General features: G+C 38.6%; 1 protein-coding gene across 1 annotated transcript in view; it reads left to right on the top strand.

The window, feature by feature from the left end:
• TMTC1 (transmembrane O-mannosyltransferase targeting cadherins 1) overlaps positions 1-20,522 on the top strand; it is a 2,511,834-nt gene that overhangs the window by 1,646,980 nt on the left and 844,332 nt on the right. The window contains exon 8 of the mRNA XM_044087246.1: positions 20,030-20,151. Within this exon, the coding sequence (XP_043943181.1) occupies positions 20,030-20,151 (122 nt within the window). The remainder of the gene's footprint in view (positions 1-20,029; positions 20,152-20,522) is intronic.

The raw sequence follows: 20,522 nt of genomic DNA, 5'->3' as shown, positions 1-20,522 counted from the left end.
TCCATGACAAATGCATGCAGTCAGTACCTCAACAGCTGCTTCCACTATATTTTATCTGGAGTGTTTGCACATATATGCTTCCAGTGTGTGTGTGAAGGTATGTATTCCCTATATTTGCTGCCCTAACCTACAGTTCCATATTACACACTCATTGCTCATGTTGGGACCACATTGCATGTTGTTAGGGTTGTGGACCACAGTAATATGACATGCCGTAGTGTAGATCTGTAACAGTTGCCATTGTAATACTGGTATATACACTGTTGTAGTACTGTATAAGGGTGATGTTTCACACATGTCCCTACTGTAAGCCATTTGTCCCACCATTATGTTCATCTCTGTGGACACATTTTGCAATGACAGGATGTTAGTTATATTGCAGGAGTCTGACATACCCTTCAGATACACCATCATGGTCACCACTGTGATGCAGTGCAGTTAACAGCAACAATATGTGAACATGCACAGCATGCATTATGGTTAGGTGTGTTAAATGTGTGCATGGAATATACCATAGCCATAGCATGACTGGTGTATTGGCAAGCCTGAACAAAAACTATATGCACCAGCTACAGGCTGCTGCCTTGGAGGTATACCAGAGGGACCTACATAACTGTGTGAGAGATATGATGTCAATAGCCACAGCTGTGGCATTGGTACAGAGTGGGTGCAGCATTACAGTACATTATCAGTACAAGCCCATAATACTACAGCTTATGCACATCTGTTTATTGCTACTACGCAGCAACAGACTATATATATATATATATATATATATATATATATATATATATATATATATATATTTATATGTCATCTCACATATGCATGATCTACCTGTACAGATTTGGATGGATACACAACAGTAGTCTACTGATGTCCCTGTGGCCTTACTTGCATGCTCCTCTGCCAGTTTGTGGGTAGCACCCACCTCCACTATACTCTCTGCCAGTTGTTTGTGTGGGCAGGTGCCACGAGACTGGCAAGGAGCTCTTCAACATGTGTCGGGGGGATGGATGGCATGACCCCCCCCCCATTGCAAGGTGATCCCCCTGGACTGCAGCAACACACTGACGTGCATTGCGAAGTAGGTCACTGCAATGTTGGACCTGCTCATAACTGCAGTTATGCAGGCTGACATAATTTAACCTGTGGTCTGCTCCTGCTACTCATGGGCTGTTCTGCTGAACAACACCTGGTAGTGCTGCACCAGGTGTGTCAAGTTTACCTCAGTTTCGTCCGCTGTATATACAGGGAGTCTTTCACATGACATCTTGCCTGAAAGACATAAAGAAGGAAACAGGTCTGAGCAACTTATACAACAAGGTTACCATAGTTCTTAATACACATCTCTGCCCCCCCCCCACCATATCTGCAACAACAATTTGATCACACAACTCAATAGGTATGGCTACAGAATACCTACCATAGCTTCATAGGTTTATAGCTTGGTACTAGGCTATCGGCCCTAGGGCCTATACAAGCCTAGCCATAACAATTCCCTGGCTATTTCTTCCCACAGTATTTATATATCGTATTGTACCACACTTTGGGCTATGTGTTTGCAGCCATGTTTCCTGTGGGGACACTATCATTGCTGGCCTGTAACTGACAATGTCACCTGCATGCCATTGTAAGGGCCACTTCTTCTTCTTCTTTGGGCTTTCTTCCAGTTAGGGGTCACCACAGTGGATCATCTGTCCACTCATGGTTCCATATATGCACGTGGTTTGTTTACTATGTGATTGCTGCACATCTTTTGTTATGTGTTATTGGGGATATCTATACATGCTGTTGGACATGATCCGGGAACATGTGGACTATTACTACCCACATATGCTCTATAACAGTGACACAATAGCAAGTTTAGGGAACAGTTGCCAGCAGAACCACCTCTCCCACCTCATCTGGCCATGTTAGCAGACCACATCACATGTGGGACCCACCCCGGGGCCTCTTCATCTTCTGGTCCAGCACTACCTTCAGGTGGAACCACCTCAGGGGATGATGTCCCCCCCGGGAGCACACACAGACATGATCAGCTGAGGTCAGGTCCAGGCACTGGTGCATAGGGAACTCCACAGAGACTTGGGGGATGTGCTACAGCACCTTAAGGCCCTCAGTACAAACTCACAGGGTCCACATGCTCCTCCTGCTCAGCCTCCAGCCAAAGCACCTTCAGGGCCATGAAGCTGATGTTGTGACTGGCAATGGGTCAGGCCTTGTTCCCATTGTTTCCATACGGGGGCTCAAGGGGCTTCCACACTGCAGATGACACTCACCATCCAGGGTGTTTACCCACCACATGTGTCATATACCATCCCTGTAGGCTGTCTTCTCTGTCTACCAGCCCAACCCACCTCCACAAATATACCTGCTATCCTTCCCCAAATTCCCAATCCCACCTTCACAGACAAGGGCAATGTGGTCCCAACAAGGGGTTCACATGTGACATAACCATCCATGTTGCACACACTTACTGCTGTATATATACATACATATATATATATATATATATATATATATATATATATATATATATGTGTGCATTGATATGTGTGATGTTCCCTCACACATAGCATGCAGCACTATGATGCAAAACTAGGGGACATGCATTTATACACATATGTGTGTGTGTTTGTATATATGTAGTCATATATATGTATATATATATATATATATATAGATATATATATAAATATACCTATATATATATATATATATATATATATATATATATATATAAATATATATATATAAATATATATATATATATATGTATATACATATAAATATATATATAGGTGTGTATATATATATATATATATATATATATATATATATATATATATATATATATATATATATATAATATATATATATATATATATAGATATATAGATATATATAATATATATATATATATATATATATATATATATATATATATATATATATATATATACCTATATGGGGTGCATTCAGACATCAGGTTCACACTCTCTAACACATATGGACACAGCCTAACATTGGGGGGGTATATATAGGGACAGATTGCAGGTAAGCCTATTACACACCTATGGCATTTCTGCATGCTACATTACATGTTAACTTGAGTGTCTTGCAAGTGGTGGGCTCTGGAACCCACGTGTCCATCATAATGGCATTATTTTTACCACCAGCTATTGGCCATAGTAATATACATGTTTTCTATTACACAACACACACTATGATGGCTAACATCTTGTCAGTCAGTGCTGATCTGCACAGTTGATGGGTATGTCCCACTACCCACAGGGACAGACACTATTGTCCATAGCAGTTGTTCAGCTGGACATCATTACAACAACAACACCTGATGGCACATATAAATCATTCCACATCATCTATCCCATTATTATGGACCAAATACTACATTCAATTACATGCATATATACTTCACGTACCTGTTGTGGGAATGATGTCTGTTCTGGATAGTTTGCTGGATGTATTTATTTTTTTTATTTTTATTTTTTTGCTTTGGCTTTATCTTTATATATATATATATATATATATATATATATATATATATATATATATATATATATATATATATATATATATCTTGGACTGTCTCCAGTAAATGGATTGAGCTGCTTTGAATAGATTGCCGCATGGATTTTGTAGGTGATGAACATGATCAGGTAATGGCCTCTGCACCAATCAGTATCCTCCACTTGCTACCTGCCTGCAGCATGCAGCATGCTGTGTAGTACTTCCTATTATTACTGTCACGGCAACCCACTACTATAAATCCCTACATTATGTGGGTGTGGTCCCTCTACCTTTTCTGTATGGTAGACATCCTTCCTGTGTGTGGGCAGCAGTGTTACAGACAGCAGGTAGCAATACCTCTTACAAGAGGACTTCCAGACTCAGGCCAGCTACATTTTGTATAAGGTTCCAGAACTAGAGACACAGCATGAGTAGTGTTGTTATATGTATTGTATAGCACCAGTGTTACAGGGTTGGTATGTACCTACTAGTTTAACATGGAATGCAGTCTGTCTGCATAGCTCTCAGCTGTGTGCCTGTTATGTTTTTTCTGTCCACCGCACAGGTCTTGTGTCAGATATATTGCAGTGTGTGTTGAGTGCTATCAGTATATGGCTACATCCATTTGTGTTTCTGACTTCATATTCCTGACTAAGGGTATGTTGCACAGTATCCTGTAAAACCAGCAACTTACTCAGTGTATGACAACATTATTTCACATGTGGGCCTGTGTTCCAACCTCTGTATTCCACCTACATAACAGTCTTTGTTCATATGATATGCAGTAAGGGGTTGTTATGTAGTGGCCTGTGATTATGTTATGCTGCCATTCCTGCCATCATTCCAGTGCTGTTGTGGCCCCCACACATATTTTGGGGTAGGGTCCATATGTATGTGGGCTTCAGCTGCACAAAACATGTGTGCCCTTCTGCAGTCCAGAGGTCAGTATATGTGACAGTGTTATATGCCGCTGTAAATCAGTCTATGGGGGGGGGGGGTTATGCACCATAAATAACCTAGGCTGTTACAACATGTGAGGGATATCAGTAGTAAGCTGCCTTAAGGTATATGGCTGTACATTACCATACATTTCACCTTGGGAACATTGCTGCCTACTGCTTACTGCCATACAGACTGTTCTGTTTGGCAGTGTGATTGTCATGTTTTCAGTTATGCATTGTTATAGATACATCCCATTGTGTCAGCTTAAGTCTTTTCCATCTAGGGATTGAATACAGAGTGTAGTTAGAGGCTGCTGGACTATACATCTGCATTACTTACTGTTGATTGAGTGTCATCCTGTGGCCCAGTCTGTCTTTACTGTTGTACTACTTGAAGGCCTTGGCCTGGACAGCAACATATGTTATGCTTTCAGATTACTGTATAAAATTATCTGCTTGAGAGTTGCATTAATCATTTAGTATGTATTTCAAAGTCTAAACAGCTGTATCACATGGCATATACAACTGTAATAGTGCACAAATAAAACATTCTTATGTATGCAGTCCTGTGTGTGGTGTCATATCCTTTGACTTCTCTGTGGGTATGTGTTTCAGGCAACAATTGTCTTTCGTATGGGTGACTCATACACTGCCCATTTGATAAGGTGGCAACTATAGGAATACTGGCTGTTTAGTATTCTGTGCACCCTCTAAATATGTATCTTCTTATACATATCTCTGTGTGTGTATGTGTAGTTACATATATAGATGTATCTATCTATCTATATATATATATATATATATATATATATATATATATATATATATATATATAAGCATATATATATATATGCTTATATGTGTGCATGCACGCGCGTGTGTGTGTGTGTGTGTGTGTGTGTGTGTGTGTGTGTGTGTGTGTGTGTGTGTGTGTGTGTCTTTGGAATGTTTATTGCTTCCACATTGTACATTCCCTTTGGTAGCCAGACTGTACTGCGTGATATGTTATGGGTACCATCCTGACATCATACAGGTGGGATGGATTACTGTTAATGTCTTGTGCTCATGTTGTGTAGGGTCCTGAGTATGGGACTTGCAACAGTTGGTGTTGTATTGCAGGGCAGATCTGTTTTGCTGTAGGGGAGGGGGTGATATCAATACTTACAAGACATATTTAGCTTAGGCCCCCTAACCTCCATTAACAGTGCCTTTGGTCATATATGCATTGTTATGTTCTCTTTTATAACTATAGATATATATCTGTATATATATATATATATATATATATATATATATATATATATATATTGACATATATATGTTGACATATATGTATATATGTATCTATAGATGTATGCATATGTGTGTGTATATATATATATATATATATATATATCTATCTATATATATATATATATATATATATATATATATATATATATGTATATGTGTACGTAACTACACATACACACACTGAGATATGTCTGATGAAGTAGCTCTTGCTACGAAAGCACTCACCATTGTTTGTACTTTGTCTGTGGATTAAAGTTGAACTTTATCTTCACCTGCCTTGGTCTGATGCCTCCTATATTTTTTACATTGGCTACTAGTCTTTTTGGAGGACCAGTTTGCCTACACCACAGTGTTGCTTTTCCTTATATGTATATATAACTATATATATATATATATATATATATATATATATATATATATATATATTTATTTATTTATATATATATATGTATGTGTGTGTGTATATTTATATATGTATATATATATATATATATATATATATATATATACATCCACATGTATAAATACATTTCCTGTACTGCTGAATGACTGTGCTGGATGATATGTTTGTGAAAACATCAGGGTTATGTATATCTGACATGGCTTAGTGGTAAATCAGTTTGGCTATGGTGTGCAGTCCTGCATTGAGCCTTGTGTAGGCTGTTTATTTTGTTGCTGGGCAGAACAAGGGCCGTTGGATACAGAGTGATTAAGGAACATTTAAGCAGTTGTAAGCAGGTTTGTGTGGGTGTGCGCAGAGGTAAGCACTGCTAACTTCCGGTTACAGTTTCTTATACTGATTTAGCTTCTCAATTGTTTAACCTTTGTAGGCATTGCTTACCCCCACGCAGTCAAGCTTAATCCCGCTTACTGCTGCTTAAAATTGCTTACTCCCACTTACTTCCACTTATCCCACGCTAATTTCTTTAAAAGAAATGAAAAAAGAGTTGATAGAAAAGTGGTGAGAAAGGGGCACAAAGAGGGAATGGCAGTAGGGAAAATAGCTAGGGATGTGTAGGAGGGATGTAGCGAAGGTCCATAGTTGCCCATTTCTTCTACAGCAACAGCTGTGTATATACACTGATTTGGGGGTAGATTTGGACACTCATACCCCTGAGAGAGGGGTGAGGACAACAATAATATGTTATGAAGCCAATTAGACCAGATTGTATGTGCCCATTGGACATGAGTGCGAAATGGACAGCTATGTATGGGGTGAGACTTTTTTGGGGGAACAGATTCCCCTTTTTTTTCAGGTTATTGTGGGATGTTTGGGAGGGATTGTAGATATATTTGGAGAGGTAGGTTGGGTAGGATAACAGACAAGACAGACAAGACAGCACACAGGGGTGGTTGAGTGTGCTATATATGATACATGTGGGGGGTAAACACCTTGGATGGGTAGGGGTGTTTGGAAGTCAGAAGACCATGAGCCCCCTAGTGGAAATAGTGGGACTGAGGTCCCCACCCATGAGCAGTCACCACTGCACCTTCACGGGCCCAAAGGTGGCTGTGCTGGCAGTTGAGTAGGAGGGCCAGGCCAACCCTCTAGTTGCACCATGTGGCCCTCAAGCTGGTGTAGCAGATTTCCAAACTCCCTGCAGAGCTCGCTATGCATCACACCCTGGACCTGGCGATGGGTGACAGTGTCCTGTCCGGCCCTGCTCCCAATGGGGGGCAAGCCCCATCCCTGGTGGCAGTTCCAACCGAAGGTGGTGCAGGACCAGTGGACGAGGAGGTCCATGAGTGGGCCCCAAACATGCTGGTGCCCAGTGCCACGGCCAGATGAGGTGGGAGAGGTGGGTCCGCTGGGACCGCCCTTCCCAAACATGTTTTGGTGTTTCAATTTTACAACATATGTGGGTTAGAAATAGTCAACACATTCCAGGATTTGGTATAACAGCATGCATAGATATTCCCATTAACCCAAAACACCAAATATGGAACAGTTGCATAGCAAACAGAACACATGCATATATGGAACCACAGTGGCCATTACAACAGCATGCAGGTACATTGATGGCAGCATGCACCAATGTGGGAGTATTTCAACATCGCACATGCATAGAAACAAATTAAAATATTTATCAAACAATAGGACATATGTCCAAACAGTAGATTTAATGGAGCACGTACCGATTGACTTGTGTATTTAGTTTATTGATGCAGATATGGTGGGGGGGAGATGTCACTTTCCTAGTCAGTGCTGTGATCTGCAGTACACTACCCTATGGCTTTAGTTTGGACAGTATTATGGATATGGACAACTATATACATGAACTGAGTTTCACCTGCTATATACACCTCTTACCTAGTATACCTGTGGAGCTATTGTTTGTTAACACTACTTGACTGTTTCTGCACATATTCCCAGATTCCAGGTTGATGTTATACACATACATGTCTTTCTCTTATTGCACACACTCTGAGTATGTCTTGACCACATGCAGGTGAAACTGGTACATATTTTTATTATTGCCCTCATAAACCTTTGGTGAGTTGTACAATGACAGGTTCATTTTCATTGACATTTTTCCAGATTTGTACAGGCCTGACAGTCAGTTATATGACATTAAATGCTGCCTTCATTTCAGAGATTAGCACGCTGATATGCCAGGGGGACAGGGTAACAGCCAACAGATATGGGCTGATTAACTGGACATTCTGGACAATTCTGCACACTTGTGGGATATGATTCTCCATACAGCTTACTATCACTCCCAGGATTCAAAGCATGGCTGTGTCTGCTAAAACTAAAACAGTGTCTGTCACAGTTGAGTGTGCTATATAGATATTTCTGTGTATCTCTCCTCTGATTTCTGACTATAAGTCTCCCATGGTTTTACAACCTGACCTTGTAATTAAAACACTCTTATACAGGGTTTCCTAGACAGTTTTATTATGTAGCACAGTATGGATGACAGTGATGAGTAATACCTTATTGTTCAGAGCAACTGCAACACTTAACAATGGCATGCAATACCAGAGTAAACAGTACCAGTCCAGGATTTCAATTTTTTTTATTTCTAGTCACATTTTTTGTATCTGACAGACCTGTGGGGGCAATGTTTGTTAGCACTACTAGAATGTTGCCACACATATTACCAGATTCCACATTAGTATTATGCACATATGTCTCACTATGTTACTGCCCACACTTTGGTCACAGCTTCACAACATGGGGGTGGAGATGGGACATACTTTGCTTATTACACTCATAACATTTTGGGGAGTTGCTAGAGTGACAGGTTTGTTCTTATAGATGTCTGACAATCAGCTGTAATTAACTGGACATTCTGGACATGTCTGTACAATTGTGGGGTATGATTCTGCATACAGCTTACTACCACTCCCAGGATTCAAACTATGGCTGCGTGTGCTAAATACACAACAGTTCAGATCTCATTTGAGTGTGCTATTTGGATTATGTTGTCTATCTTTTCACTGTTTTCTGTCTAAGTCTCTCTCCGTTGTACAATATGACCTCTTCTGATTACAACAGTCGTATACAGACATTCCTACACATTTTATTTTGTAGCACAGTGTGGGTAACAGTGCTTAATACAACAGCACTGTTAAGAGATTGCAACTGTACATTACCATATGATACCAGAGTAAACACATGCAGTCCAGCAGTTAGACCTTTATTGTCAGGCTGTTAACCTTTTATTTGCATTCAGCCTATATGAGACTCTTCCTACCATATTCTCTGGTGCATTCAATACATTCCTTAAACAATACAAGTTTTATACTGGCGATTAACTTGCTAATACTACTTTTAGATTTATTTCTTATGACAGTACATGCAAGAGTATTAGTAACTTGCCTCACATTGCAACCTCTGCAATCTATAGGCCTGGGCTTCCCACAGCCTGCTCATCTGCCACTGTCAAAGACATAAGAGAAGTACTTAGCCATACCTATCCATAATATGCATGAGCTGGCAATTATTAAACAGGCAGTGGACTGATACTTACACACAGCTGGGACATCCCCCATCCTCTTAGCCTCTTGGATCCACTGATGCTTAAAGGGGGATACCAATGGGCAAACTGATTTAGCTGGCCTACACATTGCTTACACCTAGTAAGTAGGGCTGTGCAAAGCTTAGCATTGCTGAAATTTTAATTTGCATACTATTTGCTGTTTGGCGTAGATTTATTATTCATTACATGTTATATATGTGTTTGGTATCCATGATTCATGTATACATACACTGCATGGGGTCCTTGTATTTATTAGGAGATTTCAACACTTTATCACAATGACACCTCACATCTGGACTTAATGCAGTACTCCAGTTCACATATTTATGTTATGTAGTAGGTTATACAATGTAAAACTGTATATATATTCCTTTCACATGTTAAGTTTAATATTCCTATAGTGAAGATCTGTTTGGTGATATCTCATTTTTATGTACTACAGTGATGGCTTAGTGGTTAACTACTGCCTGCAAAGGCTGTTTATTTTGTTTCTGCCCAGAACAGCGGCTGTTGCATACAGAGTGATTAAGGCACTTTTAAGCAATTATAAGTGGGTTTGCTTGGGTTTGCATGAAGGTAAGCAATGCTAACCTCTGGTTAAATATGCTTACAGAGAGTTAGCTTCAGTATTGCTTAAAATGTGTGTGCATTGCTTACCCCCGCACAAATGGGCTTAAACCCACTTACTACTGCTTAAATATGCTTACTCCTGCTTACTACTGCTTAATAGTGCTTACTCCCACTTACCCCCGCACTAATTTAGACAGAAATGTAAAATGGTTCTTGGGAAGGTTGTGGATTTGGACACTCTATGGATTTATCATTCATTACACATTATACCTTCGATTTGTATCCCTGATTCATGTGTACATATACTGTATGGGACACTTGTGTTTATCTGTGGATTTTACAACATGATTGCAATGACACCTCACATCTGCATTTAATGTAGTACTCCAGTTCACAAATATATGTTATTTAGTAGGTTATCCAACAAAAAATATTGTTCATAAAGTGATTTGACATGGAAAATGGAATGTACTGGAGTGAGACTCAAACCGGGAATGACTGCTCATAAGGTGAATGCTGTGGCCACTACAATATACAAAGTACTGCTTCATTTGCATATATCTTGATATTTATCCTCTTGTGCCATTTAAGCTGTAATATACGCAGCTAAGCAATGGGCAAACCCACACACCTACAGCTAAATGTTGTCTGCTTGATAAAAAAAATTACTTGTTTATATTATTATATTTTAACTATTGCTCTTATAAACTTGGGTGGATATTGCTGGGGTATGCAACCACCTATGAGCAGTTTCACTCATTGTTATTGCTAAACTGCTGTTCTTGATTGCAGGGGCATGTATATTCTGAGAGCTCTGCTCTCAGACACACCCCCTGCACTCGTACATGCTCCATGTCTGTTTAGAAGCTAAGGCAGTGCACCTTCATTAATATGCATGGCGCGCTGCCATGCTGCTCGTAAACGGTTGCTTCCATGCAGGACTAAGCTAGTCCTGCACGGAAGATTAGTGAATCTGGGGGAATGTAAAGGAAAATAGGAACCATATAGTGCTCTAAAACTGTGACTGATTGAAAGACGGCATGAGTATAGTGAACATAAAATCCATGCAAGTAAATTGAGTAACATTAACATTAAGAAAATCAGGGAAGAGTCAGGATGGATAAAGGCCTAACCAGGTAAAAGTGTGGAGTAGGAGCCATGAAAGTGGCTATACAGATGGAAAATAAAGTAAATAACGGCAGATGTTGCTGAGCTTTAAAGAATTGATGATTTAATATTATAGAACCAAAAATGTGATGAGAACAAAGCTCAAAGATAAAAGTGTGATTTTGTCTGATAAATGAGAAATTGGAATGGAAGGACATCTTTGATGATGTGAGGAAGGGGAAAAGTAATAATTTTAATAATAACATATTTCTTGATATGAGTGGTGCCAGAAGAGTTGTGGAATTAAGCTAGAGGGCTGGTTGCCACTAGTTAGGGGTTTTGTACTGACAGTAGAGGCTCAAAACATTTATCAAAAATATTAGATGCCTAAAATTTCTGATGTTAAGTCTGCTGCAGAAACACACCAGAATAGCATGCAGCAAGTTTTAAAGGACACATCAAATGTCAGAAACTTTAGTGATGACATAAAAGTATTTGGAAAAACAAAGAGAACATGACACATATTTCAGAAAGTTGTCTCAAAAATTTAAAAATATTTGCTTAACAAGGAGAAAGGTGAGTTCAGCAAAAACAGACTAGAATAGTGTGGGTTTTCTGTCTCACAATAAAGCATCATACCAGACCCAAAGAAGATTGGGCTGCCTTCGTTGAAGACAGGGCGTCGGACTGGCACCTCGGCACCATAAAAATCTACTGAGTTCTGCTGTGGCACCCTTAACTGGGAAAAGCCGAAAGAAGAAGAAGAAGACCAGACCCAAGGAAGCTTGGGCCAACTTAAAATGTACCACCACCTAAAGATCTTACAGCTTTTGTAAGTATTTTAGACATGCCAGCTCATTTGGCTGAGAATAATAAAGCCCTGACTACAACTCAAGTGACCTGAGTTCCATTAGTGATTTCGGTACATGATGAAGCTGGCATGTTGGTGGGGGTATAATGAGGCTTAACCTGCTTACCTCTGTTGGGAGCGACCTGTATCCAGGCATGCCATTTGTGGTTAAATCACTGGTAATGATCAGGGATCGCACAGTGATGCTATCTGCAATTGGGGGGGGCGGAGGTGATGGTCATTGATCATGTCATGAGTAGGTATGATATACATCACATCAGCCAATCGCATGCATAAGCACTTGGATACTAAATGTAGGTGCAGGGAGATGGTGGGGCGTAGTTCAAAATTTTGCTCCTTACTGAGTAGATGATGGCTTCCACTCCTGATTCATCTTACTCCAAGTGGATCATTGGGTTCTTGATCCTGAGAATAAATGTATTCATTGGGTGACTGAAAGGTAGAGACCTGATGTCCAAGCAAGGGGACTAGACCAGAATAAAATAGTATATTTTATATAAGAGAAATCACAGTGCAAGATTTATTCAAAATTATATTGTACATGAGCCACTGAGAGACTTCACAAGGAAAATACCCCATAGGTATTCAGTATGAATCACAATATAAGTTTATTAAAATGAAAAAGACTATTTAGTTGCATGGTTAGTCATATCATATTTTGATTGCTTTTGGAAAACTGTTGTATCAGGAGCTGTTGTGGCTCAAACAACAACAAAAAAAATATATAAAGCCATAAATTATGATAGCTGATTACTCACTTACATAGAGATATATCACAAGCAGAAAAATATGCATTTGCTATAATTTTGAGTTACCAGCACATTCATTCACCTTTACAGAAAGAAGTTCACTTTCATCACATATCACAAACCACTGGAAGACGTTTAGACATAATATTATCACATGGAAACCATTCCTAAGAGTAGAAATCTTAAGATGACAGACTGATAATTCTGTAGTCCTGTTTTAAAATGAGAATTAAAAATACATCAGACTTCATGCCTAGACATCTAGTTATGTCTGTGCAGATAAGTAGTATAGAAGTCAGGGTAAGTTAATATTAAATTTTATATGCTCCTTACAACAAGAGGGTCTGCAGTTTGATTCTGGGCTGCTATGCCTTCTGTGCGGAGTCTACATATCCTTCCTGTGTTTGCATGGGTTTCTTCCAGGTGATCTGGTTTTCTCCAACTTTCCAAAGACATGCAGCAGGTGGACTGCATACTCTAAATTGACCATTGGAGTGAGTGTATGTGAAAGTGTGTGGTGTGGAAGAACTAACACAACAGGGCTAGCCACCCAGCGGTGTAAACCTTGGCTCTAGATGATTGTCACTGTTGAAGTGACAATCTGATCCCCATGTGCAAAAAATGGAAAAAGGGGATGAGGATGGTTGGATGGATGTAATGGATGCACTTCCAAAAACACCCACATTTGAAGAGGTGTAGACTGAAATGGACAATGATCAGGTACTTTAAGTAAAGGAGATGTGCCAAACAAATTCTTACACAAACTCAATGATGGCATGCAGATTATTTTGTCATTTTAAAGTTTGTTCACTGCTAGAGCAAACTTGGTGTTTCATTTTGAGAGGAACCAAGCATAAAACTCACCAAGAGATAATAAAGACAAAAGCAGTAATACAAGACAATATCTGCCCTTCAGCTACAAACGTATACAGAGACTATTTTGTGGATATATCATGTGTCAAGCCAATATGCATGGCAAAGCAACAGTTAATTTAAAAATGCCAGCATTACCTGTACAACCATGAATAGATCTTAATGTAGATTTCTGTAGTCTTTTGTTAAATGTTGAATATTTATTAGTTATTATTGATGACTACAAACAGATATATTCAATTGTTAAAAAAAAATGTTTCAACAATTGTAGTTGCTGTTATCCTGCTGGCAAACTATGTTCCCATATTAATATATCAGATGTTTTAAGTACTAATAATGGCATAGCTAAAAGCTGCAAGAATTATTAAGTAATTTTCGGTAATAACTCTCCCAGATATTGCTACTTAACTGCATTGAAGTAAACATTACATTTTTAAAGTAACTTGATGCACAACAAAAGTGACTACTTGAATTTTAATGCCTGAATGTAAATAGAAGACACTGTATTGCATGTTTAAAAGTTTACAAGTTAAAAGCATATTTTTTCTTTTGCTAAGGGTTAAAGTAATGTGTATAAAATCCCACTCCTGCCTCTAACCCCTTCTCAATTTTGTCCCTTGGTAAGACATGTTACAGTAGGCCAGGAGCCTGACAAACATGCCAATAGTACTCATCAAAGCTTATTTAAGACATACCCAATGACAGATACATAGCGACTGGATAAGGTTGCATCTCAATCATTGCCATACCAAGACAGCCTTAACAAAATTGTAGTTGACCCAACACTGTCACATTATCAGAACATTACTATATCATACTGAATGTAATGATGGTGAAAAGTACAACAGAAGACTTTCTTTTGGTTCTGCGGTACCATGTCAGAGTGAGTTGGTACATTTGACAAATATAGTTGTTAATACATGCAAGGTGCTGCCAACATTCACCACTAAACTGGTGTGTGTACATATCAGCAGTTTAATAGCATTTACTTTTCTTATTTAATAGTATATCCCTTCATATATCACTACTGAATACTCATTAAGTTGGGTACATGTTTGATGAAGCTGATTGATTTTGCTATAGAGCATTAGAACTTTGCTGTAGGAACTAATTAATTTAGGGTAGGGAAATGGTAGATCCCAGGAAGCCATGGAGTTTTCAAATGCTTTGTGATGCATTTCAGAACCTATTCTTTGTCCCGGGTACTCTCACTGCATGTATGTATTGATGTCATACAGAGTACCTTGATGAGGAAAAGTAAACAGAAAGATAATGCTGTGTTCTTCACCACTAATAGCACCATTACACTGTCAAAACCTGCTTATGTTACCCAACCTACTCTGTCTAAGTAGGGCAGTAGGCAGTTCACAGTAAGTCCAACAGTAGCAGATTTATATAGGCTTTCCTGCACATTTGTGGTACCTTGGGAACTACGGTGTCCCTTTTTTTCTTTATTTTTTAACAGAGGGCTAGGAAGCCCACAGTTCATCCACCTCCTTACTATAGTTTTTTTTCAGTTTGGGTTCACAGCAGCTGAGTAAAAGAATAATAAGGAGAAAAAATAATCAAAATATTCTTTCCCTAAGGACTAAGAATAATATACTAAGAAATCCTTTAAACGTTTTTAAAATGTGCAACAGAAATAGAACCCACTTATATGTGGAAAATAAATCACCACCTGGCATCATCAATTAACAGAGAAATCGTCTTAAATTTGTCATCCATGAACCAGCCTAACTACTCAGTTAACAAATACAAACATACCTGCAGTAAAAATTAGTACTGCATAAGGATATCCATTTTTATACACTGTTTTGGAGATCTCTGGCATCTTTTATTGAAGTCATTATGTTACTCAGTTTGAAATTATCAGCATAGATGTTTCTTTCTAGCCCATTTCCCACTTTAATATCTGAGCCCCCACTGACAGAGAAAAATAATTCACACCTTGACCTTTGTTCTTTTGTTCTTTTGCTTAAGCATTCTGCAGTCCTGTTCTAAATGTAATCCAGATTAAGGTCAGTGCAAAATATTGAGTGACACTTCTCATCCAGCGCATGGTTGGCTCACTAAACTTGCATCTGATAGAAGGTTACGGAGTATCCGCTGCAGAACCTCCAGATTCAGGAACAGTTTTTATCCTACTGCAATAAGACTCATTAATGCAGACATAAATCTGGACGTATCAAAGCCTTAATAGATTGTTATGCTCTTGTTCTTTTCCTTTTTATACAGTAATTCTGTTTATTTATTGCTTACTAAAAGTAATATATTATCATTCAGGTGCAATTCCAATCACTTCCTTATCATTTAATGCGTTAACCATCTACTAGTCAGTGTTGTCCATTGTAAATAAATAGTGTACAAGCATGTGCTTCAACTACCTACATGTTTACTTTTGTACTATAGTTGCTGTTTATTATTTAATACCTATCATGTCTGTTTTTTGTGTTTGTTTTCTCCTGTAAAAGAGCTGACACTCAAAATTTTGTTTAGGTAGCACTTGTGTTTGCTAAATGATAATAAAGTTTCTTTGAATCTTTTAATCTTTTCATCTTGCATCTGAAGAGTAAGATGAACATCCTGGAGAACTCAGCAAAAATAAGCCAAAACTTGTGGTTTGCATTTTTTTTTCTCCAGTTCCCCTACTACCCCTCATAACTGCTCACAAGTGTTAATTTCAGTGGTAGCCATGACTTAAAGAATATTATACGACTCCCGATTAATATTCAAAAACATGCACGCTGATTGGTCAGCGTGCACGTTGTAAATCAGAGTTATAGTAATGGAAAAAGGTCCGGTCGCCCGGACTTTTTCCATTACTATAACTCTTTTTTTTAACAGCAATGGAGAATGCAAGATCTCCGTTGCTTCACACTGTCTCGCTATGTTAAAGGAGTTTAGCATAGCGAGACAGCTTTAAAAAAAGCAACGGAGATTCTCAGTTGCTGTTTTAAAAGCTGTCTCGCTATCTTAAACTCCTTTAACATAGCAAAACAGTTTGTAAAAAGCAATGGAGATCTTGCTTTCTCCGTTGCTTTTTTCAAAACTGTCTTGCTATGTTAAATGGGTGTAACATAGCGAGACAGCTTTAAAAAAAGCAACAGAGATTCTCCGTTGCTTTTTTTAAAGCTGTTTCGCTATGTTAAAGCCATTTAACATAGCAAAACAGTGTTCAAAAAGCAACGGAGATCTTGCTTTCCCCATTGCTTTTGCCCATAGCTCTGATGTACTGCGTAGGCATACGCATGCACAGTACATCAGAACTGCCGCAGAATACCAGACAGCTGCGGAAGAGCAGCAAGAAGGCATTATACAATGCCATTATTTAAGAAAATTAATTATTTTTTTTCTTAAATAATGTCATTGTATAATAACCACTTCTGGGTGTGGGTAATGCTGGATTTACCCATGGTTGGCTTTGTTTGGCCACTTGGGCTTCGCCCTTGTGATCAAACCACACCAACCGTGGGTAAATCCAGCATTACCCACACCCAGGCGTGGGTTATTGCTATAGTAAACAGTAAGTTTTTCTTTGTAAATGCTGTTTATGAAAATGAGACTGAAGAGTAACAGAAATGCCCAGGAATTCTACTCCACTTAGCAGTGTGCAAAAATGTATAACTCTTTATCCCATAACTGTGTTATATCCCATTTCCTGTAGATTTACATCCTGTTTCCTGAAGGGTAATGCTGTCAGGTACTGTGAAACTGTTCTCTGTATCATGGAATATTACTGCTTCCATTTGGAACTCCTATATTTAGTAAACAATACTACATTACAGCCAGTTTCACTGAGACAATGACATGCTATACACAGATGAACCATTTTAATGGAAACTGGTAAAACTGGGTTATTACCAGACTGACCTGCATTGTTTTTTTACCCATGGAAGGCACTTATGCTATCTTCAGATATGAATTGTCACCTATGTATTAGTTTTAGCATAAAGCTATGAAAGTCCATAATATATGTTTTTCTCTCTGTTTGAATTTTTCCCATTTTGGACACACTTGATTTACTCATATGCTGAAATAAGTGTGACTGGACTAAAAGTAATTAATTCTCATGTTGAATACGTATGATGGCTGTGATATTAATCTTGTATCAAAAGTCAAACTTGAGTACTATCACAGAGCAAACTTACAAAAAAGTTTCTCAGCCATTATTTGTGTTGCCCAGGTACATACCACCAATAAAAGTTTAAAAACAAGAAAGTACTTTAATTTTCTTGTTGACTTCACTATGGCACCCAGATGATAGTGCTTCATTACTCAGGTTGGAAACCACTGAGATAAGGAATTCATTTAAAATTTGACATAGCTAATCAGAACACTGCCATCTGCTGATTGCTTCAGCATATCACAATGTGACCCAGCCATTAATCATTGTACCCAGGAAGTCTTAGTGACTTTTAGATCCTCATTCATTGATATTAATTTAGATGTCCTAGCTGCATCTCTGATTGCTGACAACTTCCTCTGAACATTAGAGTAACTGGCCTGTCCCTGTTCCATGGATTTTTACAGACTGATGTGGATGTACTCCAAACTTTAAAATGACTGGCACATGCTTATTATACTGATTCATATATAGTGTTCAAGCTTAGAATATAAAGTTGATTTAAATTTTAACAGTTACCTAGTCTGGGAAAGTGACTGCAGCAGCACTGTTGAGAAAGTAGTACTGACAACAAACCTTGGAGATTTTATTTTCCTGTTGTATGATTGTCGTTTTAATGCAACAAATCTTTTTATATTATTCTTGTATTGTTAAATTGCTTCCTCCTTTTCAAGATGTAGTGTATAACACCAGCTCAGTCTTCATAACTAGCAGGAGTTGCTACCTCTTGGGATTTCATAAGTCAGATACCGTGGAACTGAACTGGCAGAATTATAAGTTGTGATTTAAATAGCATAATATAAATAAGAAGGAGCAGTGAAGCTGATTTACAAAGAAGGGGTGGTAATTGTATAAGAGGTTGCTGTTGTTTGTCTTTTGGCTTTTCCCGGTTAGGGGTCGCGGTCCGCTAATTATTGGCAGTATATTTTCATGAACGCTGAGGTGCCAGCTCGACATTTAACCTTCAACGAAGGCACGCCCATTTACGCATGTCTTTCAAACGCCCACCCAACCATGGGGAGAACATGCAGGCTCCACACAGAAGGCACTCCCCACACTCCAGCCGAGAATCGAACAGGAGAACCTCTTGCCGTGAGGCAACAACGCTACCACTGCACCACCGCGGATGTAAAATTGTATAAGAGGTCATAAGTGGAATATAAATAAGGAGAAGACATGTCAAAGTTAAAGGGACACTACTTTAAAGAGGACAGTGGGGAAGTCAGACTGTGTAAATGGATATGTATGGTTAACAGTAAGGTTCTTCAAGAGGCATGGTACAAGCATTCTAAAATGGGGTGCGCAACTGCAAAAGGGCTGTGGTGAAGGTGAAATGGGGAGGGACAGTAAGAATAGTTCCATAGATTATTTTTGAGTTTTAAAAGGATTCTCTGCTCAGTTTTTATTTTGCTTACCATTAATTCTGAGAATGAGCAGTGTTGGCCTCTCTTGCTTGTGTTAAGGCATCCTGATGTTATCTCAGTGCCAGTGTCTGCACTTCTTCCAATATATTAGCCCACATCATAAACCCTTTTTACAAGGAAACATTTCAAAGAACAGGATATTATCTCCTGTTTTCCCATACTTCAGAGTGTACAGGAATTAAAATACAATATTTTCAGACATTGAAGGAGCTTCAGAAGATGTTTAATGAAAGGTAATTAGAGTATCACTTTTACTATGTTTATATTCTTCACAGAGAGGGCCATTATGGTTGTAAGAGAGTGATGATTCAGGCCATCTTCTTAGTGAGACACCAGTGCATAAAGCACCTATTGTAATGTTTATAACAAACATTGACTGGGAAAAAATTAATGGCTGCATGACTGTTCATGACAACAGGTGATGCAGATGAATAGAATATAAGTTAAGGAAGCATACATCAGATTGTAGTAAAGTAAACTTGTAACTGTTACTGCTTTCTTATTCTGGTAATAAACTGCTCACTTTTCATCTGTTTTTATCATTTCAATTTATTTCAGAAACTGGAGCACAGAGAGGTTTTGGTTGGCCTCTTATTTCTGGTTTTCCCATTTGTTCCTGCCAGCAATCTTTTTTTCCGTGTAGGATTCGTTGTTGCTGAGCGAGTGCTCTATATGCCCAGGTACCTGCTTTGATCTGGAATTTTGTTTGTATCAATGTCAATAGTGAGTTCTGAACATTTCCTGTAAAGCAACAGTACACTATTTCTGCATACGTATGCCCATGTATTGCAAGATGCTATTTTAATGTGCAGTAGACAGATCAGATGTATACTTTATGTTTCTATACACCATAATAATATTTTTCACCTAAAATATGCAATAAAGCTAGGGAATATTGGTTGTTATAACACTAATTCTTTTGCAGGAACAGCCTTATAGCAAAATATTTGTTTTAACTCTTGATTTGCTCTTCTTTGAGAGAAGAAACAGTTTCTGTCTCTCTCTCTCTCCCTCCCCCTCCCCCTCTGTCACACACACACACACAGACACA

This window comes from Protopterus annectens, chromosome 11.part0 (genome assembly GCF_019279795.1).
Source record: "Protopterus annectens isolate FY-2018-M chromosome 11.part0, PAN1.0, whole genome shotgun sequence".
In the NCBI taxonomy this organism is placed as follows: Eukaryota; Metazoa; Chordata; order Ceratodontiformes; family Protopteridae; genus Protopterus; species Protopterus annectens.
The sequence above is the reverse complement of the archived record's forward strand: the minus strand, read 5'-3'. Positions and strand labels throughout refer to the sequence as shown.